We start from the raw sequence: 27,925 nt of genomic DNA on the forward strand, positions 1-27,925 counted from the left end.
TGATAGAACAACACTCAACTAATGCATCAATCGAATGTGGGGTCCCCCAAGGAACGGGATGGGAGGATATTAGCGCTTTCTCAAGACAATCTAATAAAATTCCATAGACCCAAACAACAAATAAAAGCAACAACATATAATAACTTTGCAACCATGAACATTATAAACTAACAAGTCTGTAACAACAAACGAGCGGTCATAGTTTCCAACAGTAGGACCAACCAGTACAAAAACTCTATCTTTGTGTGCACTGCAGTAGATTGGAACCATCTATAGAGGACTCGGTAGTGTGCATCACTACAGCCAAGGAGTTTATATCAGCACTCCTCAGCAACCACGACTAATTTATGCGCAGACCAACCCGTCACACAATAACGAAAGAAATCTGTGACGTACCAATCCATATACAGAAGTGGGAAATACGGATACAGACGCTTTGACTTGTATGTCTCGAAAGTGATTTGCAAATCTATATCGTATTTTTTATATATGCAGGTAGACCCTCGGTGGCCAAGTGGTCTAAGTAGTATCAAGGAAAAAAAGGAGTTCTACTACTGTTATCACTAGCCAGTCAACACTGAGGTTGTGACTTCTAACCTCGCTCGTGCAGGGGCACTCGACTCCAATCTTAATAACAGACTTACAGCTGTCCTAGCACTCCATTTTAGTGCTGGGGTTGGAATTGTCCTTGTAATAATTGTTGTAAATATGTAAGCGACTCATTTCTATTAATCCTGATTGGGAGTGTACATGTATGGATTCCACTGTACCCTCGCAGATCTTGAGGGGTGCTTTGAATAAGGAGGAATCTACCAGTACACACACATACATGCTAGGATTATCAGTTTTCCAATCATAGGTTGGTGGTTTTTCTCCGGGTACTACCCCTTCCCCAACCATAAAAATCGACCGCCATGAAATATCCCAAAAGTGGTGTTAAAGCACTAACAATCAATCAATCATGTATTCAGTACCAACAGATTATAATACACAACCAGATAAGGCACAAAATGTGCACCATAATAAAGTTACCTTGTCTTGTAACCCCCAATAACATAATGGTTACATTGGTTACATTGGTTACACTCATACAAACTATAATAAATCATCAGTTTCAGAAACTCTCAAATCAAGGTACATTTGTAACCTCCATTGACCTAATGGTTACATTGGAAACACTGGCCGACTTCATTTAGAACAGTTCTGACTAGAGTAGATGAGATTGACATGGTAATATATAACACCTGTTATGATTGCACATAGCTTTCCTGCCATAAGAACTTAAGGAACCCTGCGTTGTGGTAGGGTTCCTTGAGGTCGACTCAACTTCGCATTGACGTCACTACGCTACTACTGCAGAATACGATTTTCTACTCTTTTAAATAAAAAACATTTCTGAAGATATGTTTCATTGTTATTCTAAATTATTGCTAAAAAATGTCAATTTTCTAATGGCCATTTCAAACCAGACTTCTGAATGCCTAAATACATTTCAGAACAAATCAGCAGGTTGTTAATTGATATTTATACCGGAGAGAGAGAGAGAGAGAGAGAGAATTAAGATAAAAACAATACAAAAATAGAAATATCTATGTACCACATTGCAAATCAGTAGACAGTATTTTAATATATTTATTAATAAAGATAAATAAATATTGTATGATCATAATTTAAAATGTTCAGATCAAAAATAATTTCTATAATATGCAATTATTCTAATAATAAAATATTTTACAAAAGACAGTAGCCCAAACCCTAAAGTTACATTTAATAAATACTAAATCTAACTTTCCTCTGCAAAAAATATCATACCAAAAATGATGTAGGTTAAAACATATTATTTCTATTAAATTGATATAACACTGAAATGGTGTCAATTTTGAAAAAGTGTCCTACGAAAATAATTTTAGTTTACCTTTTCACTGATATATCAGGTTTATGACACAATAACTGGCATACTTCAATTATTTTTTAACAAATTCATTTATTTGTAGTACATAATCACATATTCTATTATTGCACAATTAGTATTAAACTTCCTAAACAATAAACAAAACACTATAATAATGAGCAAGTTAGTCGTCTTTATCATCTTTTGAATATTTTGATATTATATATCCCTTTTAGGAGCAAATAACATTCAGACAAAGGCATATTACTCCAAGGAAAATTCAAAACGAAAAGTCCCTTATCAAATTGCAAAATCAAAAAGCTCAAACACATATAACAACTGTCATATCACTGACTCCTCAGCTCATCTGGAATCAATAAGAACCTGAATGGAATGATTTGGAAACTGTAAGTTTCATTGAGGAGATATATATAGTACCATTGAGGACCTAATTAATTTTGTTATTCTTTAAATTGGCAGTAAAAAACAGTTATCAATAAAAATTGTGTCTCCATGCTTTGACATTTACTTGAAAAACAATCCTCTTATAAATTTGTTTTATATACACAAGATTTAACATTATCACAATAACGAGGATGCTAAAAATTGTCATTTCTAAACAATCTTCATTTATAAATGATACTGTTTGTATATTATTGTAGCATGACTTATTTCAGTACAATCGTCTGTTTTTAGAAAAAAAAAACTATATTTTATCAGCTTTAATAAGCGAATGAAGCTAAAACATCCAATTGGTTTAAGCCAATATTTAAAAAAATATGCTCTACCTTCCTATATATATTTGAAAGTAATCTTTTCATTCTCATACACTGTTCTGGAGTTCTTGTAATACTTTTTACAATAAATCATTAATATATAATAAATACAAATTGAGTTCACAATTTCCCAATATTATAAAATACATAAAAAAAACTTTAAAAAAATATAACATATACTTTAAACATTAAAAAATCACCTTATGCAAACACTTTTAAATAACCCTTTGTACTTCAAAAAGGACACCCACAACCTTCTTGGTCAATAAGTAACCATTAAATATAGATATGAAAGAGAAACAATTCATAGAACTTGGATCAGGTACTTGCACTGAAATAGGTACACTTTCTGACATATCAGTTAAATAATATGCAAATTATTTAATAAAACTGTATTTGAAAATTTCCAAACAATCCTGGTTGTTATCAAACAAGAAATATGATTGAATATACAACAAAAGCACTGTTCTATCAGAAACAGCACACCTGAGTTTGCCATTTCTACTTTGTAAAAGCGCCATTACACATTGAGCAACATTAAATATAACACAGATACCATTGATTTCCCTAGAACTTTGGTTTCAAATATACATGTATAGAAACACTTAAAGAATGAGTTAAACAAATGAACACAAACAAAATAAATAAGAATCAAATCTCATATTGAAGAGCAGTCATTAAAGTTCATAAAATTCCATTGATTTGTCAATGTAATTAAAAAATGTTGGTAAAGTTTGTAGAATTGAGTGGCAGAGTTGAAGGCTGAACACTACTAGATGTTGTGTCAAGACTGTTCAATATCTGTGTAACCTTCTCTATAACACTGTTATTTAATTGAGTAGAATTTATTGTTGCTGGTGAACTTTCTAGGATTATATCACTTATTGCATTATATAGATCATAAACTACAGCAAAACCAAAATACAATGGTATAAGTAACTGTAATGGTCTCATGTATCCAGGAATCCGAACGCAAATTTTCTGTTGTCTGAAAAAAGAAATCAAATATCAAATTTCATGAACATTTTTTAGTTGTACATGTAATTGGTTTTAAACAAACTTCTTGGTACTCAATTTCGGTATCTATCAAAATGTTAAGGAAAAGAACTTTAATGTGAATAAAAGAAATTCATTGTGGTCTTAATATTTTCTTTAATTTTCTGACTGCACTCTGCCTGCCAGGTGTTATTATACCCTATATACGAATAATATCAGCACTGAGGCACTTTTCAATCTGTAGCAAATATCATGTACACATGTTCCTTGGCAATTATAGATAACCAAAACTGTAATTGTCATGAGAATGTATCAGGCTTTGATGTTCTAAATTAGCAAAACATGAAAAATAGGGACCTAAATAACAGTTCAAGTTTACAATACTTCTGTAAGTTTTCTTTAGTCTATTTTGAAGATTTATAGAGCAAAAATCTGGCTATGAGTTTTTATTTGAATTTTATTATATGTGTCATGTCATGCCATAATCTCATAAGAAGAGATTGGCAACTTCGGTTGAAGGATGTACGTAATAATATAATAATCCTAAAATCTTACAATGTATATTTCTTCCTTGCGCTAAGCATCATTAGAAATACAAATAACCCAGCTTCTAAATTAACTGTCAATGATGAGTATTTTTCCAACATTTCTACAAAACCCTGGAGAATAAACATGAAGTTAGATTATTAGCACTGTGTACTTATTTTAAAGCTTCCATTTGTGTAACATTAAAAATAAACAAGTAAAATGACACATTCAAAACTTTTGGTAAATTATGATGGAATCAGCGGTGTTCACTCATCTGGTTATATTGCACATTATAAGATTTTATCATTTGGATTTGGACAATGTAAAATAAATTGAATTTTGCTTGTTATTTTTTTTTTTAGTCTTTCAGAGACAGAACAGCTAAAAATTGATCAGTTGAATTAAGAAATAATTCTTTCATGCCATTCTCTATGCTAATTTTATCATGGGTAGGCCTTATTTATTCCCTATCTTTATGCCGAGCGGTTACAAGGTGTAAAATATTGACAAATCTAATGCTTACCCATGTTAAAATGAGCATAGAGCATGGTATGATAGAATTATTTTGATTCTAATAATAAAATTCAGAACATTGGTACTTCGTACCATTCCTATAATACAAATTCCAAAGGCAGCCATTTTCATTTTAGGAAGCCAAAACATTATAAAACATCAAGTTTCACAATAAAAATTGAACAAATATGCAAACTTACTCAAAGAAAGATTTTATTGCAACATGTATAATAAATGTACAATTTTCTGGAAGGATAAAAGTAAAAATCTTGAAAATAAGGGCTTACTTTGATCATTTCTAGAATTTCTATATTACTTTTTCTCAGTTTGATCCAAATAGTATTTTTTGTATTTGAAATAGGAAAATGTTCGAAACACAAATATATACTTTATGAGTACATAACTAACTATAAAAAATTTAGATAAAAATATTTATCTATAGATCATAACTTCTAGTTTTCTTTCATTGAATATTCTTTGTTATTAAAAATATAAACTATTATGATCATTTTTGTAAATCGGTTAAACTTAATCTAGTGTACTTACTCTTGGATCTAACATGGCTACTAAGAATACAATACTGAACAGAAACAGAGAAACAATCTTATTACACACACTGAAATAAATAATTATTTATTACACACACTGAAATATATAATTATTTATTACACACACGGAAATATATAATTATTTATTACACACACTGAAATATAAAATCCTTTATTACACACACTGAAATATATAATTATTTATTACACACACTGAAATGTACAATCCTTTATTACACACACTGAAATATACAATTATTTATTACACACACTGAAATATAAAATCCTTTATTACACACACTGAAAAATACAATCCTTTATTACACACACTGAAATATATAATTATTTATTACACACACTGAAATATAAAATCCTTTATTACACACACTGAAATATATAATTATTTATTACACACACTGAAATATGAAATCCTTTATTACACACACTGAAATATACAATCCTTTATTACACACACTGAAATATATAATTCTTTATTACACACACTGAAATATGAAATCCTTTATTACACACACTGAAATATATTATTCTTTATTACACACACTGAAATATGAAATCCTTTATTACACACACTGAAATATAAAATCCTTTATTACACACACTGAAATATACAATCCTTTATTACACACACTGAAATATGAAATCCTTTATTACACACACTGAAATATACAATCCTTTATTACACACACTGAAATATATAATTCTTTATCAACAACTGAAAAATAAATTTCTTTATTACACACTGAAATATAAATCCTTTATTACACACACTGAAATATATAATTATTTATTACTCACACTGAAATATGATTATTTATTACACACACTGAAATATAAAATCCTTTATTATACACACTGAAATATATAATTATTTATTACACACTGAAATATAAAATCCTTTATTACACACACTGAAATATATAATTATTTATTACACACACTGAAATATGAAACTGAAATATATAAATATTTATAACACACACTGATATATGAAATCCTTTATTTCACACACTGAAATATACAATCCTTTATTATACACACTGAAATATATAATTCTTTATCGACACACTGGAAAATAAATTTCTTTAGTACACACACTGAAATATAAAATTCTTTATTTCACACACTGAAATATATAATTCTTTATCAACACACTAAAAATATATTCCTTTATTACACACACTGAAATGTAAAATTATATATTACACACACTGAAAATTGTAATTATTCGTTACACAATGAAATATACCATCCTTTATTACACACACTGAAATATATAATTATTTATTACACACACTGAAATATAAAATCCTTTATTACACACACTGAAATATATAATTATTTATTACACACACCGAAATATAAAATCCTTTATTACACACACTGAAATATGAAATCCTTTATTACACACACTGAAATATACAATCCTTTATTACACATACTGAAATATGTAATTCTTTATCGACACACTGAAAAATAAATTTCTTTATTACACACACTGAAATATAAAATCCTTTATTACACACACTGAAATATATAATTATTTATTACACACACTGAAATATAAAATCCTTTATTACACACACTGAAATGTATAATTATTTATTACACACTGAAATATAAAATCCTTTATTACACACACTGAAATATATAATTATTTATCACACACACTGAAATATAAAATCCTTTATTACACACACCGAAATATATAATTATTTATTACACACTGAAATATAAAATCCTTTATTACACACACTGAAATATATAATTATTTATTACACACACTGAAATATGAAATCCTTTATTATACACACTGAAATATACAATCCTTTATTACACACACTGAAATATATAATTCTTTATCGACACACTGAAAAATAAATTTCTTTATTACACACACTGAAATATAAAATTCTTTATTTCACACGCTGAAATATATAATTCTTTATCAACACACTGAAAAATATATTCCTTTATTACACACACTGAAATGTAAAATTATATATTACACACACTGAAAAATGTAATTATTTGTTACACAATGAAATATACCATCCTTTATTACACACACTGAAATGTAAAATTCTAAATTACACACACTGAAAAATAATTTATTCATTACACACTGAAAAATATAATTATTCATTACACACTGAAATATACACTTCAAACTCTGAAACATACAATTTTTTATTAAACAAGCTGAAATATACATTTTTTTAACACACACACTGAATTAAACAATTCTGAATTACACTCTAATATACATAAGTTTATTACACAATTCTTTTAGTATTGCACACACTGCAAAATACAATTCCATATTATTATATGGATGGTCAGACCTTTTGGGTCAGTAATTAATAAAGATAAGATTAGATTACAATTTGTGGTTGATGTAAGTGATTGCTTTTTTAAAGCCTAACTGTAAATTTATTTCTCGGTCTTTAAATCTAAAGAAACAACAGGCTGTATCATAAGGATAACAGAAGATTTTCAAGTCTACTTCTACTTAAAATGGTAAAACATATTTAAGAGCAATTGCTTCTGAAAAGTATGAACCTCCTGAATATGCATGCAATATTTGCCAATGGACGTTAATCAACCAACAATCAATCAATCAATCTGAAAAGGTTGAATTGATAGCTTCAATCATATAAACATTTTGCTGATCAGGCTCTTTGTTAAATGACTTTGTTTTAATTTTTATTTATAATTATTTGATATCTTCTCATGTAAAGATATTTATCATATACTTAGACTAAATAACATATGATTTTTACTGTATGATAATAGCATAAAATTAACGTAAATTTCATATTTTTCGAATTGGTGCTTAGCGGGCTGATATGAAAAGTTTATCACATGCTTCGAACGTTATCACATGCCTTTCCGTAACGTTATCGCATGGCATTCCGGTGATACTCGGCAAATTCCGGAAAATACACCTCAATGCTACGTTTTCAGTGAAAAACATCACAAAGTAGTGTACAAAACAATTATTTGGATAGTGGAAAGTATATTGTGTAAAAAAAACCCAAAATAAATGCATTTTTAAAAGTTTCAAACATAATTTAGAAAGTAACTTTTATAAAATTTGACTTTTCCAAACAGTGTTCATTATGTAGATTGTTAAATTAAATTTTTTTTGTCGATTCGTCCATATTAAAATGTTTTTCTTCTCTTTTGATGCATATGATAGAAAGATTTCATATCGAATGTACTAAATTTGGGGTCCGACGTTCGTGAACGTTCACTCTTTGAACTTCTATTTGGGAACCACATGAAAGGATCTGTATTCAATATATGAATCTGTTATTTTTCTCCATTGTTGAAGCATATGATAAAAAGATCATATCATGTCATTTTTCATATCGCATGTATTATCAGCCCTCGGTCAATATCAGCCCTCGAGCCATGCGGCTCTTGGGCTGATATTGAACCTAGGGCTGATAATACATGCGATATGAAAAATGCCATGTAATAATCTGATAATAGTTATTATCTAGGCTAAATTCATATTACATACCATTCTCCATTACAACAGATCTTCCTTGATTTATACGCTGACTCTTTATCTTTTGGCCATAAAGATTTCATCAATCCTGTCACTGAAATCAAACAAACCATAAAGATTTCATCAATCCTGTCACTGAAATCAAACAAACCATAAAGATTTCATCAATCCTGTCACTGAAATCAAACAAACCATAAAGATTTCATCAATCCTGTCACTGAAATCAAACAAACTAATGTTAATTCACAAAATACGGCAACATAAATTATTGTGATTTTAGGGTATACTGTATAGAAGTAGTGCTAAAGGAATTTAAATGCAAGATTTTATTTTAAGGATTCCTAAGCAATTAAATTTTTAGCAATAATAAAAACATGTTTTGCATACAAGAAAATGAGGAGCTTGTTTGTTTTGCATAAACATAGCAATTTAAAAATACAATAGAATAGGATAGAAAATTTTCTCCTGCTTTACTGACCATGGACTTTATGTGGAAAGTCTTAATGATAAAGGTTTTACAACAAGTATCACAATAACATTTTTAAAGATACATGATAATGAAGTTTATGTCAGATTAATCTTGTCAGCCAGACCCATTGCTAATGGTAATTGAAAAACAGACATCCATGTATACGAACACCATCTTACCTAGCAATATAACCTACAGGTATGATAAAGGACAGCTCCACTAACCAGACATGACAAAGTTAAACTGATGTAATAATTTAACTCCATTTATAGGAACACCATCTTACCTAGCAATATAACTTACAGGTATGATAAAGGACAGCTCCACTAACCAGACATGACAAAGTTAAACTGATGTAATAATTTAACTCCATTTATAGGAACACCATCTTACCTAGCAATATAACTTATAGGTATGATAAAGGACAGCTCCACTTACCAGACATGACAAAGTTAAACTGATGTAATAATTTAACTCCATTTATAGGAACACCATCTTACCTAGCAATATAACTTACAGGTATGATAAAGGACAGCTCCACTAACCAGACATGACAAAGTTAAACTGATGTAATAATTTAACTCCATTTATAGGAACACCATCTTACCTAGCAATATAACTTACAGGTATGATAAAGGACAGCTCCACTAACCAGACATGACAAAGTTAAACTGATGTAATAATTTAACTCCATTTATAGGAACACCATCTTACCTAGCAATATAACTTACAGGTATGATAAAGGACAGCTCCACTAACCAGACATGACAAAGTTAAACTGATGTAATAATTTAACTCCATTTATAGGAACACCATCTTACCTAGCAATATAACTTACAGGTATGATAAAGGACAGCTCCACTAACCAGACATGACAAAGTTAAACTGATGTAATAATTTAACTCCATTTATAGGAACACCATCTTACCTAGCAATATAACTTACAGGTATGATAAAGGACAGCTCCACTAACCAGACATGACAAAGTTAAACTGATGTAATAATTTAACTCCATTTATAGGAACACCATCTTACCTAGCAATATAACTTACAGGTATGATAAAGGACAGCTCCACTAACCAGACATGACAAAGTTAAACTGATGTAATAATTTAACTCCATTTATAGGAACACCATCTTACCTAGCAATATAACTTACAGGTATGATAAAGGACAGCTCCACTAACCAGACATGACAAAGTTAAACTGATGTAATAATTTAACTCCATTTATAGGAACACCATCTTACCTAGCAATATAACTTACAGGTATGATAAAGGACAGCTCCACTAACCAGACATGACAAAGTTAAACTGATGTAATAATTTAACTCCATTTATAGGAACACCATCTTACCTAGCAATATAACTTACAGGTATGATAAAGGACAGCTCCACTAACCAAGAATGAGACTGTAATACTGACTACAATGAATGATTCAACCAACAAAGACACCCATGTATATTCTGGATACTTGGTTCTAATTATCTGGAAAACAACAAATTATTAGATCATATTTCTAGTATTTTAATACATGTGTTCCTCAATTTATTTAAGGGGGTACAGAACATCTATGACAGCTAACGTTTTAAACTCAGTTGAATTTTTTAATCACATATTGTTAGCAAATAGAAATTAAGCTCTCAATGATCAAAATAAGTGTTTGTCAAACTGCTATACATCCCAAAAATTGTTTCAGCAAATTGTGCAGTTCAAATTTCTTGATTTTTTAATAATTTTGTCAACAAGTCAAACTTAATACTTTTTGAAAATAAAAACAAGCCAAATCTTTTTCAGTCATATGCTGGGTATCCCTTAAGTTCTATATGATCTATAAGTCAAGTCTCTATTACCAAAAAAATACTAAAAGTTTTCTTATTTGACCGTTAAACTGCTGGAAGTGATGAAATATTTGACACTACTGATTTAATGTGAAGTTCAGTTACTGTACTCACTTATAAAGTTTTACTTATTTTTAAGAGAGATTTTATTTCGATTAAAAAAAAATTGTAATAACAAGCACTTTCATAAATTCATGTTTAGTCTGCTTCAATTTCTGGTCCAAAAACTGAAAAAATTGCCAAATTCATGGTTAACTTCCTTAATCCTATACTTTAACCTGATATGGGAGAGACAAAAAGATAATATAATGAATGGACTCAAAGACCAGTAACATAATGGTCCCTTCTATCGTTAACTGGACAAACAAATTCACAATACTGTAATACTAGCTTAGTGTTTATCTTTATGTTTTATGTTACAGCTTTGAAACATTGTGTTGCTGTTTATCATACTTCCACTAGTACTCCTTTCTGTCATTGTGGGTCAGATATTGAGGATGTCCATCATTACTTCTTTGTTTGTCCAAAATACACTTTATAAAATAAAATATGTTTAAACTACTCTTTTGTGCTTTATTTACTAAGCTTTTATACTATGCGATTGCTGTGCTTCAGTGTTTTATGTAGTATCTAAATTAGTTCAGCCTTGCCTTACTATGTGTATCAGTATGTAGTATATGTTTTCTATCTTTTATGTTTTAATATTAGTATTGTGTATACTTATTGTGTAAATGTATGTTCTGTAGATTTATTTTTCATTTGTACCAATTTTCATGGATTGTGGAATAATCACTTTTTTGTGGATTTTTGATTTCCTGGTTTTGCCAAAGTCAGCATACAAACTTCTATAAAAGTTGTCCAGCCAAAGTCAGCATACAAACTTCTATAAAAGTTGTCCAGCCAAAGTCAGCATACAAGCTTCTATAAAAGTTGTACAGCCAAAGTCAGCATACAAACTTCTATAAAAGTTGTCCAGCCAAAGTCAGCATACAAGCTTCTATAAAAGTTGTCCAGCCAAAGTCAGCATACAAGCTTCTATAAAAGTTGTCCAGCCAAAGCCAGCATACAAGCTTCTATAAAAGTTGTCCAACCAAAGTCAGCATACAAACTTCTATAAAAGTTGTCCAGCCAAAGCCAGCATACAAACTTCTATAAAAGTTGTCCAGCCAAAGTCAGCATACAAGCTTCTATAAAAGTTGTCCAGCCAAAGTCAGCATACAAACTTCTATAAAAGTTGTCCAGCCAAAGTCAGCATACAAGCTTCTATAAAAGTTGTCCAGCCAAAGTCAGCATACAAACTTCTATAAAAGTTGTCCAGCCAAAGTCAGCATACAAGCTTCTATAAAAGTTGTCCAGCCAAAGTCAGCATACAAACTTCTATAAAAGTTGTCCAGCCAAAGTCAGCATACAAGCTTCTATAAAAGTTGTCCAGCCAAAGTCAGCATACAAGCTTCTATAAAAGTTGTCCAGCCAAAGTCAGCATACAAACTTCTATAAAAGTTGTCCAGCCAAAGTCAGCATACAAGCTTCTATAAAAGTTGTCCAGCCAAAGTCAGCATACAAGCTTCTATAAAAGTTGTCCAGCCAAAGTCAGCATACAAACTTCTATAAAAGTTGTCCAGCCAAAGTCAGCATACAAGCTTCTATAAAAGTTGTCCAGCCAAAGTCAGCATACAAACTTCTATAAAAGTTGTCCAGCCAAAGTCAGTATACAAGCTTCTATAAAAGTTGTCCAGCCAAAGTCAGCATACAAGCTTCTATAAAAGTTGTCCAGCCAAAGTCAGCATACAAACTTCTATAAAAGTTGTCCAGCCAAAGTCAGCATACAAACTTCTATAAAAGTTGTCCAGCCAAAGTCAGCATACAAGCTTCTATAAAAGTTGTCCAGCCAAAGTCAGCATACAAGCTTCTATAAAAGTTGTCCAGCCAAAGTCAGCATACAAGCTTCTATAAAAGTTGTCCAGCCAAAGTCAGCATACAAGCTTCTATAAAAGTTGTCCAGCCAAAGTCAGCATACAAGCTTCTATAAAAGTTGTCCAGCCAAAGTCAGCATACAAGCTTCTATAAAAGTTGTCCAGCCAAAGTCAGCATACAAGCTTCTATAAAAGTTGTCCTATGTTGGACATTTAAATGTATGGTTAAACTTTTCATCACAAAATCAACTAAAAATTGGTAACCCACAAATAATATTGAATCAACAGTATTTGTCAGTTTTAAAAGCTCGAAGAGCTTATGTTATTGATATTCTGTGACATGCCAACTTTATAAAGAAAGCTTTTGTTTTTGATTGATACTACCAATAATAACTGACTATTAATCTACTTTTTTCAACTATTTTTTCAGTTATCTATACTAAATATAAAACTGAATTACAACCTTACCTCTGTTAATGGAATGGTTGATATCTCTCCTAATGATTTGGATCTGTAATCATAAACATCTATTGAAATTTATTAGTTTAAGTCATTGACCTTTTTAGTCAAATGTATTAATAACAATATTCAGTGTACATGTTGTTTATATACACTTTTTTTATTTAAGAATTGAATGCTCTTTTTTGTAAATTTATTGGGGTGTAAAAGCGTTGACCGAAGTACATTTTGTATGAAGCGCGGAAGCGCTTCATACTTAAAATGTGCGCACGGTCAACGCTTTTACAACCCTATAAAGTTACAAAAAAAAAGCATTCAATACTTATAATTACATTTTTACCTATAGGATCATGAAAACACGCCTTTAATCAAGTTTTTATTTCATTTACCTGTGCACTTTATTGTGGGACCTCGTGTCATCATAAATGAGAAGTTTTATTGAGTGATACAACTGCTTAAGGAATAACACATGATGTGCAGTTAGCCAATCAGAATAACGTGTTGTAATGAAACATACATCTAATGTAATTATATAGCTATACATATATATACCTTTTGCAATGTTATCAACATCAATTTCAAACTGAAAGATTTGTAGGCAAAGTAAGTTATCTCCCTTTGAAATAGTGTGTTTGATATGTCAACATAGCTGCATAAAATGTAAATATCATATTGATACTGTGACCTTTAAAGTGTTGTTGATAGAAGTTAAGTTTGTTGAACAAATTCTTAACAGAATAAATCCTTCACTTCTCACTTTAAAAATTAAAACAAGAATGTCTCCATAGTACACGGATTCCCCACTTGCACTATCATTTTCTATTTATACTGTAAAATTGGGGTCAAAATTCTAATTTGGCATTATAATTAGAAAGATCATATTATAGGAAACATGTGTACTACGTTTCAAGTTGGTTGGACTTCAAAATCATCAAAAAGTACCTTGGCCAAAAATTAATCTGATGAGGGACAGACAGACAGACAGACAGACGGAGGGACTGACAAACGGAATGACAAACAGACAGACAGACTGAAAAACATAATGCCCATAATGGGGCATAAAAATACATATACCGGGTACATCAATTATTCAAAGATATACCTTCTGTATACGTAAAAGAGAAAACACACTTTTTATCAACATGGAAAAAAAAAAAATTTAAATGCCAGTTTTTCATGGGAATGTTGATATCTGAGGGACAGTGTCCAGCACTGCCCAGCACCTACCTGGCTAAAGATATATTACTGTGACAAATGCCAGTTTTACAGGGGAATGATGATGTCTGAGGGACAATGTCCAGCACTGCCCAGCACCTACAAACAAATAGAACAAAACTTTACAAGAATTCACATGAAATATTCCTGTGCATGAACAACAAAACTGATATTAAACATGAACTTGTATCTCATAAAAATACAAGAAAGCCAGGTTAAACTTCTTATGGGAACACTTAATCATTCCTAAAGTTGTAGGGATGTCTAAATTAACAACAGTTTTAATATTCGATAAAAAGAAGGGGTCACTTGATCCCTCCTTTATAAGTTAATTTACTAATTTGAATTATCAATCTTAAAAGATCCTAATTTTTTATAAACAAAGGAAAAGAGGCATGATTTTAAAATAAAACATTTTAAAGAGTGAAGAACTTGTGCCATACTGTATAGACAGGTTGTAGAGCCAAAAATGGCTCTTGTCTAATAACCCCCCAAAATGTTACAAGTTAAAACTTCAAAAGACCATTATTAATTTAACAAATGCTATTTTGATGGTCTCTCCCCAAATTATTTTCAATACTTTACATAATTTAGAAATTTGTACACATGAATAGGGGTATAAATGTATTCACAATGCATTACAATAAAAAAAGTGTAAAATTAATATTTTTATATACCTGGATTTCATTATAGGTCACTATGAACCAGATTTTACCACTTACCATAAAACATTGAGCACCATACATGTCAGAAGGCCTAATATCATTAAAGGTCACTATGAACCAGATTTTACCACTTACCATAAAACATTGAGCATGTCAGAAGGCCTAATATCATTATAGGTCACTATGAACCAGATTTTACCACTTACCATAAAACATTGAGCATGTCAGAAGGCCTAATATCATTATAGGTCACTATGAACCAGATTTTACCACTTACCATAAAACATTGAGCACCATACATGTCAGAAGGCCTAATATCATTATAAGTCACTATGGAACAGATTTTACCACTTACCATAAAACATTGAACACCATACATGTCAGAAGGCCTAATATCATTATAGGTCACTATGAACCAGATTTTACCACTAACCATAAAACATTGAGCACCATACATGTCAGAAGGCCTAATATCATTATAGGTCACTATGAACCAGATTTTACCACTTACCATAAAACATTGAGCACCATACATGTCAGAAGGCCTAATATCATTATAGGTCACTATGAACCAGATTTTACCACTAACCATAAAACATTGAACACCATACATGTCAGAAGGCCTAATATCATTATAGGTCACTATGAACCAGATTTTACCACTAACCATAAAACATTGAGCACCATACATGTCAGAAGGCCTAATATCATTATAGGTCACTATGAACCAGATTTTACCACTTACCATAAAACATTGAGCACCATACATGTCAGAAGGCCTAATATCATTATAGGTCACTATGAACCAGATTTTACCACTAACCATAAAACATTGAGCACCATACATGTCAGAAGGCCTAATATCATTATAGGTCACTATGAACCAGATTTTACCACTTACCATAAAACATTGAGCACCATACATGTCAGAAGGCCTAATATCATTATAGGTCACTATGAACCAGATTTTACCACTTACCATAAAACATTGAGCACCATACATGTCAGAAGGCCTAATATCATTATAGGTCACTATGAACCAGATTTTACCACTAACCATAAAACATTGAGCACCATACATGTCAGAAGGCCTAATATCATTATAGGTCACTATGAACCAGATTTTACCACTTACCATAAAACATTGAGCACCATACATGTCAGAAGGCCTAATATCATTATAAGTCAGCATGAATCAGATTTTACCACTTACCATAAAACATTGAGCACCATACATGTCAGAAGGCCTAATATTATTAAAGGTCACAATGAACCAGATTTTACCACTTACCATAAAACATTGAGCACCATACATGTCAGAAGGCCTAATATCATTATAGGTCACTATGAACCAGATTTTACCACTAACCATAAAACATTGAGTACCATACATGTCAGAAGGCCTAATATCATTATAGGTCACTATGAACCAGATTTTACCACTAACCATAAAACATTGAGTACCATACATGTCAGAAGGCCTAATATCATTATTGGTCACTATGAACCAGATTTTACCACTTACCATAAAATATTGAGCACCACACATGTCAGAAGGCCTAACATCACAGACAGACGGAAGTTCTTTATCTGAAATTAAAATTGAAATTGATAAATGTTAACAAAATATTTGTTGCTATTTAAGGGCCTTCTTTCAACCTTCTTCAGGAGTGGTATGAATCAAAAGAAAAATATTACTACTGAAATAGGTTAACTGCAAATATCTATCAATCCTTATTTTTAACACTTTCACTGAATTATTTAAGAATCTGTAAGAAGTTCCTATATAATGTATATGGACATTAAAGTCACTAGACAATTAAAATTTAGATAATGAGTTGATCTAAAGTGCAAATATCTAAATACAAATCCTGAAGTGCTCAAAGGTGTAAGTTTTCCATGGAATACGTGTGTCATCTATAGACTCTACATGAAATATAGTAATTGGCAAAGTCTTTCAGTTAAGGAAAAACTTTAAAATTATTCAGGTCTAAAATAATTAAAAATTAAAATAGCATTATCCTGTAGAAGAATATGACTGTTTGGTTTCAAGGGATTGTGTAAACCCATAGCAGAAGTGATCCTTACATGTAAAATGATCCCTAAATGTCGCAATGCCAAAATTATTACCTGTTTTGCATCTGGTTTTACTTTTGTATACATTAATGGCATTGTGTTTATAACACCACCTAGAATGCATAAAACAATAATTAGCTATAATTGACATGTATTCATACTTTCAATAATTAAAGGAACTTATCAGACAATATCTGCTACACTAAAGAAAAGAAGAAAGAATGACTTTGTTACTTTAATTTGACTGTACTGTAAATTGATCATTTTATCATTGCCAAATTTGATACAGAGTAGGTTTTACAAGCGTTCAATATGTACATTCACTGTATCCTTAGTTGCCCTTAGTCTATAGTAGATACTAATACCTAAAGCTACAGTTCCCATCAGGAATGGTTCTCCAGTGGCTTTAAAATCATCCAGGATTTCTCGGTTTACTTCTGATCCAACAATAAATGTAATTATCACCTGAAATTATCTAAATAACATATTATGTTTACAAAAAATGAGAGAAAATTTAGGTCAAATTTACATTAAAAGATATTACGTAGTTGAATAAATAGTTACTATTTCACATATTCTTTCTAAACTTTTCAAATTTTTATGGTGATGATACAAAGAAATGCCTAAATGGTTTCAGTGTTTTCATTTCCATGATCATACTATATATATATAAACTGTATATATATATACTTTTTTTCTATTTCCAATAGATGGATTCTTTCTCAATCTTAATGCATATATTTCTTAAATATCTATTTAAGATGATATACTGATTTTTACATTTCTTTTTAAAACATTAATCAGTGTAATGATTTTAATATGGATGGGACAAATTTCTTCAAAGGAAGGTGTTGTACAACTTATCATTAAAGTGTGACTTACTAATTTTCTAAAAATGCATTGAAAATGTAAAATGTTAACAATATTTTTTGTAATGCTTGTATATTTGATACTTTTAACTTTTTTACATTTATTCATAAATAGTAATATACTCTTTGAAATTTTATAAAAAGTAATATACTCTTTATTTTAATTAGCAAAGGAAGTATATGCAAGTGTTTATTCCAAATTAAGTAGCTATTTGACCTTTCTTTTCTTAATTTAAAGGCAAACTAAATGTCAAAAGTTTGTGAAGGTCATTAAAATATTGTTTAAACTTCTGCAAGTCATAAAACACTTAATTATATTCACTAAATGCCCTTAAATCAGTATTATGCACTATCCTAAAATCTGGAGTGATCACATAGATCCATGCTGGATAACAAATATATTATCAACTTACAGTGCCTAATAAAAGTGATCCTTTAAAGAAAGTTAAAACTGAAACAACTGGCTGTACTAACTGCAGAGCAAAAACAACAGCAAATGTACAAATCCAAACAAACAAAGGTATAACATAACGGAAGCTGAAATAACAAGTATACCTTATCAAACTACTGAAAAATAAATAATTAATATATATAAACAGACAACGGCTTTCTATATTATATACATAAATGACAATTGTTCTCTTTTAAAAATATTCAAATTTCACAAAAAATGAAATATGAAATAATAAATCTTTATAATATAAAATTCAGCTAGAAATTAAGTTTATATTGTTATAAATCAAATTATTATATATTGCAAATATTTTAGAAAGTTATCAAATTGTACAAGTACGTATAAGTTATGGTACCTTTAGTTTCCTTCATATTCTTTAGTTTCTGAGATTTATCTATAAGTTTAGGCAAACTAGAGGCTCTTAAGAGCCTGTGTCGCTCACCTTGGTCTATGAGCATACATATGTAGGACTGTAAAGTGTGATGGGGATGCTAAAATGAGATGGTCACGCTAAAGTGTGATGGCCTACGCTGAAGTACGATGGTTTGATACGCTAAAGTGCTTTTTTACGCAAATACATCGACGTTAGCATCGTTCAACAGCATTATGACGAGAATGTTTGTCCAGATTATAGATTTTTATTACACGAGAAAAGAAAGAAGAGAAGAGAAAAACAAATGATCACAATCTGGATTTTTTGGTCGTTGCTGGAATAGGTTAACTTAATTTGTGAAATTGTAGAAATAACTTTAATCAAAACAGTCACTTTCTAATTTAACTATTCAATACAAAAAAATAATACTATATGGTTTGTTATTTCTGTTAAATAATAATTATACGTCAATTAGACAGCAACCTAACAAACAGATGTGTAGTATCATCATACTATATGATTGCCAATACAACAACTATCTATCTTTGACCTAATGTCATTGAAATATGCATACCATCGCACATTAGTGTGATTTCTGATTGCACTTAAAAATCAAACAACAATCGCACTTTAGCGTCTGACACCATCGCACTTTAGCGTAGACCATCGTACTTTAGCTTGATCATCGAACTTTAGAGTACCATCGCAATTTAGAGTCCTACACATGTATTAAAGAAAGGACACAGATGGATTCATGACAAAATTGTGTTTTGATGATGGCAATGTGTTTGTATATCTTACTTTACTGAACATTCTTGCTACTTACAATTTCTCTATCTATAATAAACTTGGCCCTTTAGTTACACAGAGGAAAATGTTTTGTAAAAATTTATAAAATTAATGAAAATTGTTAAAAATTGACTATAAAGGGCAATAACTCCTTAAGGGGTCATCTGACCATTTTGATCATGTTAACTTATTTGTAGATCTTACTTTGCTGAACATTATTGCTATTTACAGTTTATCTCTATTTATAATAGTATTCAAGATAATAACCAAAAACGGCAAAATTTCCTTAAAATTACCTATTCATGGGCAGCAACCCAACAACGGGTTGTCCAATTCATCTGAAAATTTCAGGGCAGATAGATCTTGATCTGATGAACAATTTTATCCCGTTTCAGATTTGCTCTAAATGCTTTGGTTTCAGAGTTATAAGCCAAAATCTACATTTTACTCCTATGTTCTATTTTTAGCCATGGCGGCCATCTTGGTTGGTTGGCCGGGTCACCGGACGCATTTTTAAAACTAGATACTCAAATGATGATTGTGGCTAAGTTTGGTAAAATTTGGTTTAGTAGTTTCAGAGGAGAAGATTTTTGTAAAAGTTAACAGACGACGGACGCAAAGTGATGAGAAAAGCTCACTTGGCCCCGAAGGGCCAGGTGAGCTAAAAAGGTAAATTAACTAAGCTGTGATAATAAACATTTCATAAAACTTTTATGAAAGTCATTTTTTTTACATGAACTCAAACTAGTTGCATCTGAGGTCCTATGTAAGAGAAGTTCCAATTTAACAATCTAAACTAGCCACTAACATCTTTTAAAAGCACTATTTTACAAATATTTAAATCAACAATAGCCTATTGGTTACAATCCATGCTGTAATGTCCAGTTTTTCAAATACAAAATGCTTTCTGTAATAAAAATTACAAAATATGAATACTCAAACATAGCACACACCTAAACAGTACATTCTATAGCAGTACTTACTCCACTCCAATAATTTGTGCATACGCCTCACTACCAGCTAGAGCATAACTTATCAAAAACCCAACACTGAAAAGGAAATAGTAGGAAAACAATTAAATCCACTACATTAAGGCAGGAGCCTGTTGTTCAGTTGTTGTCATTTGTTTGTGCAGTTCATAAGTGTTTCTCCTTTCTCGTTTTTTATATAGCATGTATAGATTGGAAAGCTGGTTTTCCTGTTTTATACTAAGTCATTTTTGGGCCCTTTATAGCTTGCTGTTCTGTGTTAGCCAATGCTCTGTGCTGAAGACTGTACTTTGACCTTTTAAAATTGTTTACTTTTTATACATTGTGACTTGGATGGAGAGTTGTCTCATTGGTAATCACACCACATCTGCTTATTTATATTATAGCATAACTTTTGACTTTTTCATTAGACCCTTACTGTACAAATTATAGATAAAAGCCTTAGATGAAACAGACTTGAAATGATTTGTGGTATAAATTATTTCAAGTTGCTTGGGGTAGATGTAGTCAGCAGTCATTTAACTGTAAGGTATCAGCATTATCTATATAGCAGGATGGGAAGAGAAAGGAAAATGATAACTATTTTATGCTTTCTTAGAATCATGTGTTAGAAGTCAGTCTAATTGAAATAAAGGAACAAGGCAAGAAGAAAAGTACATTTGGTTCCCATAGGAATGAAAACTGTCTGTTTAAAAACACGATGATGATTTCAGCATTAGCAATGATTAGTGAAGATTTTTACAAAAATGATTTTTACTCCTAAAAACAAGATATTTTATTCTGCATCAGCTTTTCGTTTTTAATTTGTGGAATAAAGTTGAACAAATTCTTTCAAACAGTCTTAAAGTTAAGAACAAGGAATTCTTGAATAATTGTTTTCATTAATGGCAAAGTTTGTGTTTTAAATTATTCTTTTTTTATTTTTTTAATGCTTAATGTTTTCTGACCATACATTTTAAGAATAATTGTTTTCATAAATGGCAAAGTTTGTGTTTCAAATTATTCGTCTTTTATAATTAATATTTATGAGGAAATTATGGCTTAATATTTTCTGACCATACATTATAAGATGTAATAAAATCAACTTACAATTGTAAAAACAGTATAATTTCAAAACACTGTTTAAATCCACATCCTAAAAATAAACTTCCTAATGTATAAAGACTGGGTGATTCTATTTCTTGACCTTTAGGTATGATCACATGACCTGCCAGTACAGGACCTGGAAAATATTTCAAATTGCATTATTTTTGTTAAGATGAAGAATAAACGAAAATTTTACAACTGCTAAGGAAATTAAGTTAAAATGTCAAATATCCTTAATGTAAGATTTAAGAAAGCATAGAAAAATGATTTCTTTACACCAATGGCAGCTAAATCACAAGGGTCTTGATGGAGTTTACAGAATAGAGATTAATGTGCCAATACTACAGACAAAATGGATGTTTTCAGAAAATAAAACCAAAACAAGATTCTGTATGCAGTGACATGCAAAGTATGTAACCACTTAAGGAAGTTCGCGAATCAGTTTCAAAATAAATAATTTCCATAACACTAGTATACATTGATAGGGGATAAATTAAGGAATTGAAAAAGCAAAAAAAATATAGAGGTCAATGTGCTTGTTTTCGAGATATCAGCCATTGAAATTTTGGCGGGAAAATGTTCTCCCTTGATTTTTCATAGCTTAAAGTTAAAGTTCTCAAAAACTATTAAAAAATAAATATAATCTTATAAGACTTTTACAATGGCTTATAATTATATAGGTTAAAGATTCATAAAAAGAAAAAGATGGGGGTCAATGGGCAATTTTTTTTTAAGGCATTCAAATGGATAAAACCAGAGGATTTCTAAAATCTAACAAAAATTCCAAAACATGACAAGCCAACATCTTAATTATTACATGACGAAACATTTTCCTGCTAGGTGGGTTTAATAAACATTCCAAATATTGTAAAACAGGAAATGACTTGCTGGCAAATTTGTAAATTGCTCTCATGTACAACTCGGGGATCTCCATGGATGAAAATTGAACAATGGAGGAACTTTCACCATCACAAACTGTGTCTGCACCGTACAGTGTAGCGTGATCCAAATTATTTCATCCCTCCATGTAAGGAATGGTGAACATGCTAATTCATTGCTTATTTAAATTATACTGATTTATTTGAATTTTCATTATAGAACTTAGAAGTATCAATATTTTCATTAATTGCCGTTTGTAACCATTTAAATGCCAAGCCTTCATGGTCCCCCCTTAGTCGAAAATGACCAAATGCTGTCATGAAGGTCCCCATGTAGTTTTCCTGCTATATTTTTTTCACAGAAACTGTCAAATTCAGCAGTCATAAACTAATTACCGGTATGGCTAATTTGCAGCAACAACAAAACGATTCGTACGGGTTATGTAAAAGGTTGAAAAGATTTGTAAAGCAAACGTTGACAAATCGAGTAGGTTTTTAATGACTTTATCTAGCAAATTGATGCTATGCAACATGCAATATAAACTGGAAACGCGGATGTATCAATTTGATTGTAAACTACGAAATGAATTCGGAATTCAAATACGATATTTCTTTACAATAAATATTTTAGTTTTTAGTTTTTACTTTTAAATTAATTTTATATTATTGTTACAGTAGTGCTCGAGTTATTTGCGATGAAATAATATTAATGTTTTACGTCTTATTTTGTACTTCTTAAAAAAGGGGATGCTGATTGCTGATTGCGTAAGTCAAAATAAAAGCATGTGTTCAACTTGTTAAACTGTTTTTTCTTTGTCACTGGATTATTAATTTATTTATTTAATCTAAATTATCATATGATAAGCATTTGCTGAAACTTAGTTGAATAATTCGATAAATGAATTGTCTATCGTCAGATAATATTCTCCTGTCTGGTTTGTTGATCTACCTGTACAAGCTCAGGTACAAGTGATTAGCGATCTTAATCGGATATCCCTCAGGCATTAGAACTGTATTGGAATATAATATAAAAAAGCCTAAGGTTTATGCAATTACATGCATTTGATTATAATTGCTAAGAAAATGGCGTCGGGCTATAAAAAAAACAACAAGTTTTGAACGATTGCGGGGCGCCATCATTAAACAGGCCATGGAGATCCCTGCAACTTATAAAAATAAAATTTCAGACCAAAAATAAAATCAGTCCTTTAATACCACAGAAACTAAGTAACATGTTACAAAAATTTAAAATGAGATAAATGGTCACTGAACTGAAGTATTAAAATTGGGTCTCCATTATGTTTTCTTGTGACATTACAAAATAGCAAAATTTATGGATGATTACAAAAATATGTTATCTGAGTTATCGCCCTTTATAAATCAAGGTTCGTGAAATTTTAAATTAATGATCTAATGAGAAGTCTCACAAAAAAATGCATAGTTCAGTAAAAATCAAGTCTGGTCATTTGTGTTCATTCAATATCACTTTGCTAACTCATTAATCAGTTTCCCACAGAATTATTTCTGCGTTCCAATATTCCTAAAACTAATTAAATGATTGTTGTTTGCTTACTGTCTAGTGACATCCATATAAATTACAATATATTACATATAATGCAATACTATGACATCCTTTTTTAACAACAAAATTACTGATTTATTTATAGGTTAAAAATGTTTACAATAAAACCTATATTTGAACATCTTCCCCTTACCAGTACTACTGTCCATTGGTGCCATTTCATCACAACTCTCATCTTCTAACATGTCATTTAATGGAACCATTTCTTCCTACAAAATATTCACTGTATAGATAATTAGGTGATATATGTGTTCCAACAAAGATTCATTTCAATGATAATATAAGGGTTTTCACTGAGGATATTGGAAGGCAAGTTCAGGGACTCAATCATTTTTGGGCAAGGCCAGTCCAACAGTGAGAAGATGAAATTAAATTGTTGTAAGTAAAATTTGAGTCCTTACAATGAGCACTATCACTATCAACTATAATAGACAGTTAGCATGAATGTAATGTATACATTATAAGTGATATGGTTTGCTACTGAATCATACAGATCCATAGGGGTCATTAAGTGATGGTGTTAAACCAATCATAATTCATCCAATAACATATTATGAAAATGTACACAATAATCATACATCAAAAGAAAAGTACTTGTATTGCTATACTTCATCTTCAGTTCATTAAATGCGACCAAAGATAAATTAGGAGTTCAAGTTTTATTTATGTTATCTTAACCCAAGAGCTGTTTTTTCTATTTGCCATGAGTTTTAGTTTTGTAAGTGTTTCTTTACTATTACTGATTATAGTCTAAGGTGAAGGTTAGTTGTTCTGACTGTTACTGATTATAGTCTAAGGTGAAGGTAAGTTGTTCTGACTGTTACTGATTATAGTTTAAGGTGAAGGTTAGTTGTTCTGACTGTTACTGATTATAGTTTAAGGTGAAGGTTAGTTGTTCTGACTGTTACTGATTATAGTTTAAGGTGAAGGTTAGTTGTTCTGACTGTTACTGATTATAGTTTAAGGTGAAGGTTAGTTGTTCTGACTCTTACTGATTATAGTTTAAAGTGAAGGTTAGTTGTTCTGACTGTTACTGATTATAGTTTAAGGTGAAGGTTAGTTGTTCTGACTGTTACTGATTATAGTCTAAGGTGAAGGTTAGTAGTTCTGACTGTTACTGATTATAGTCTAAGGTGAAGGTTAGTTGTTCTGACTGTTACTGATTATAGTCTAAGGTGAAGGTTAGTTGTTCTGACGGTTACTGATTATAGTCTAAGGTGAAGGTTAGTTGTTCTGACGGTTACTGATTATAGTTTAAGGTGAAGGTTAGTTGTTCTGACTGTTACTGATTATAGTCTAAGGTGAAGGTTAGTTGTTCTGACTGTTACTGATTATAGTTTAAGGTGAAGGTTAGTTGTTCTAACTGTTACTGATTATAGTTTAAGGTGAAGATTAGTTGTTGTGAAACTATCAAATTACTCCTGAATAGATCTGAAAAGATCAATCCAAAAATGTTTTTGCACTATATTTATTTTGGACTTTGTGATGAAATACCTTTTTCTTACATTCTACCATACCTTATGAGATGTTCCTGAATTTTGAGCAGCATAAGCAATTTGTAGTAGTTCTACAAAGAAATATACCAGGAGGACCTGGAAAATAGATATGAAAGATAAAGATTAAGTAAAGTATGGAATTCAATTATTGAGTTTAAAAAACAAAACAAATTTATACCTTTCTGAAAACTGAAGATAGAAAATTGTCAAGTAAGTAAACAGTGTCTTTTTTGCATTTAATATGCTGTACTTCAAAGCAAACCAACAACACAAATCAACCAATATAAACCATTACCGGTAATTAAAAAGGTGCAAGAATTGTATCTGTAAAATTGATTTCTGGAAGGGAATGAATTAAAAAAGGTAAATCTTAAATTACTGAAGTAGTGAACTGTACCTGTACAACTGATCCCAGAATGAAAGAAACAAGGAAAGGGTATAATCCTGCTCTTGACAGGGTCACAGGTAGTCCTGTAATGAAAATCTATATCAAAGACATGTGTTATGAAAGTATAATGCATGCAAAAATACAACTTCATGAACTTAGCATATGAATATAAGTAATAATGTAACATTTCTAGTAATTCATATCTTTTTTATCTTATCAATTACTACTTGAACATGTATCAGTAATTCAATTTTGGATGTAACGCGTCTTCTGATTGGCTGACGTTATTTTGATATCAGCCCATAGACAAAATTTAGTAATGTGACTGTGACCTCATCAACGTTTTTTCATGTTTTTCTACGGTTTAAAATGGAATTTAGAATTAAATTATAAGAAATGACTAATATTTTTTCTGTTTATTCGAAATAACATAAAAAATGTGGTGCACACTGTTAAATAAAAGAGGGACGAAAGATACCTAAGGGACAGTCAAACTCATAAATCTAAAACAAACTGACAACGCCATGGCTAAAAATGAAAAAGACAAACAGAAAAACAATAGAACACATGACACAACATAGAAAACTAAAGAATAAACAACACGAACCCCACCAAAAACTAGGGGTGATCTCAGGTGCTCCGGAAGGGTAAGAAGATCCTGCTCCACATGTGGCAACCGTCGTGTTGCTTATGTGATTACAAATCCGGTAAATAGTCTAATTCGGTAGGTCACATTTATGAAAGGGAAGGGGATTGTAGTTACAACGTAAGGAACATATCCGATATCATTTGTGAAACGGTTATTCCATAACGGTCAACCAACTCGTGATGGCGTCCGTAAAATTTACGAAGGGATGATTTCAACTTCACTATTTGGAACTCTTGGTTTAATAGCTTCCTTGTGAGTAGTAACCCTCTATCAAGAAAATCATGATAGGAAATGCAAGCACGGGAATATCGTATCAATTGGGAGATATATACCCCGTATGCAGGTGCTGCTGGAATGTTGCTACTTAGAAATGGAAAGTTCACAATTGGAAAGCTGAAATCATCTCTTTTGTCGTAAGGTTTTGTTTTCAACCGACCCTCATTGTCAATTTCTAGATGTAAGTCAAGATATGAAGCCGACTTAACTGTATCTGTAGTATCCTTTATCTCCAATTCGATGGGATAGATGCGTTCCACATAGTCACCAAATTTTGAATTGTTTAGTGAAAGAACGTCATCTATATAGCGGAAAGTAGAGTTAAAGGATATTGCTAACTTCTTATCTTTCTTCCTAAGAAGTTCCTGCAAGAAGTCAGCCTCATAATAATAAAGAAACAAGTCGGCAAGCAGAGGGGCACAGTTTGTTCCCATTGGGATGCCGACAGTCTAACCCGCTACACACGTTATTCAGTGTGCACCACATTTTTTATGTTATGTCTTCATAGACAGAAAAAAATATTACAGTCATTCCTTAATTAAATTAAATTAATCCCCTCATTAACAACTATAGCAACTTTGCCCAAGCATATCACAACCATATATGAAGAGGTTTTCCGTCTTAGAGTATGGATTCTTAATGTTTTCTAAAAAAAATGTAACAAAAAACTA

At 30.8% G+C, this 27,925-nt stretch overlaps 1 protein-coding gene across 3 annotated transcripts in view; it reads right to left on the minus strand.

The window, feature by feature from the left end:
- Positions 1 to 1,616: 1,616 nt before the first annotated feature.
- The window catches only part of LOC143067063 (uncharacterized), a 34,256-nt gene continuing 7,947 nt past the window's right edge, over positions 1,617 to 27,925 (minus strand). For all 3 annotated transcript variants that reach the window (XM_076240069.1, XM_076240068.1, XM_076240067.1), the window contains exons 3-18: positions 26,339 to 26,412; positions 25,963 to 26,037; positions 24,579 to 24,654; positions 21,989 to 22,121; positions 20,894 to 20,959; positions 18,708 to 18,831; positions 17,791 to 17,890; positions 17,480 to 17,538; positions 16,875 to 16,939; positions 14,697 to 14,783; positions 13,479 to 13,521; positions 10,630 to 10,744; positions 8,800 to 8,881; positions 5,251 to 5,320; positions 4,219 to 4,322; positions 1,617 to 3,655 (exon numbers count right to left, since the gene is read on the minus strand). In XM_076240069.1, the coding sequence (XP_076096184.1) occupies positions 3,382 to 3,655; positions 4,219 to 4,322; positions 5,251 to 5,320; positions 8,800 to 8,881; positions 10,630 to 10,744; positions 13,479 to 13,521; positions 14,697 to 14,783; positions 16,875 to 16,939; positions 17,480 to 17,538; positions 17,791 to 17,890; positions 18,708 to 18,831; positions 20,894 to 20,959; positions 21,989 to 22,121; positions 24,579 to 24,648 (1,392 nt within the window). In that variant the 5' untranslated portion in view covers positions 24,649 to 24,654; positions 25,963 to 26,037; positions 26,339 to 26,412 and the 3' untranslated portion in view covers positions 1,617 to 3,381. The remainder of the gene's footprint in view (positions 3,656 to 4,218; positions 4,323 to 5,250; positions 5,321 to 8,799; positions 8,882 to 10,629; positions 10,745 to 13,478; positions 13,522 to 14,696; positions 14,784 to 16,874; positions 16,940 to 17,479; positions 17,539 to 17,790; positions 17,891 to 18,707; positions 18,832 to 20,893; positions 20,960 to 21,988; positions 22,122 to 24,578; positions 24,655 to 25,962; positions 26,038 to 26,338; positions 26,413 to 27,925) is intronic.

The sequence above is a fragment of the Mytilus galloprovincialis genome, chromosome 3 (assembly GCF_965363235.1).
Source record: "Mytilus galloprovincialis chromosome 3, xbMytGall1.hap1.1, whole genome shotgun sequence".
In the NCBI taxonomy this organism is placed as follows: domain Eukaryota; kingdom Metazoa; phylum Mollusca; class Bivalvia; order Mytilida; family Mytilidae; genus Mytilus; species Mytilus galloprovincialis.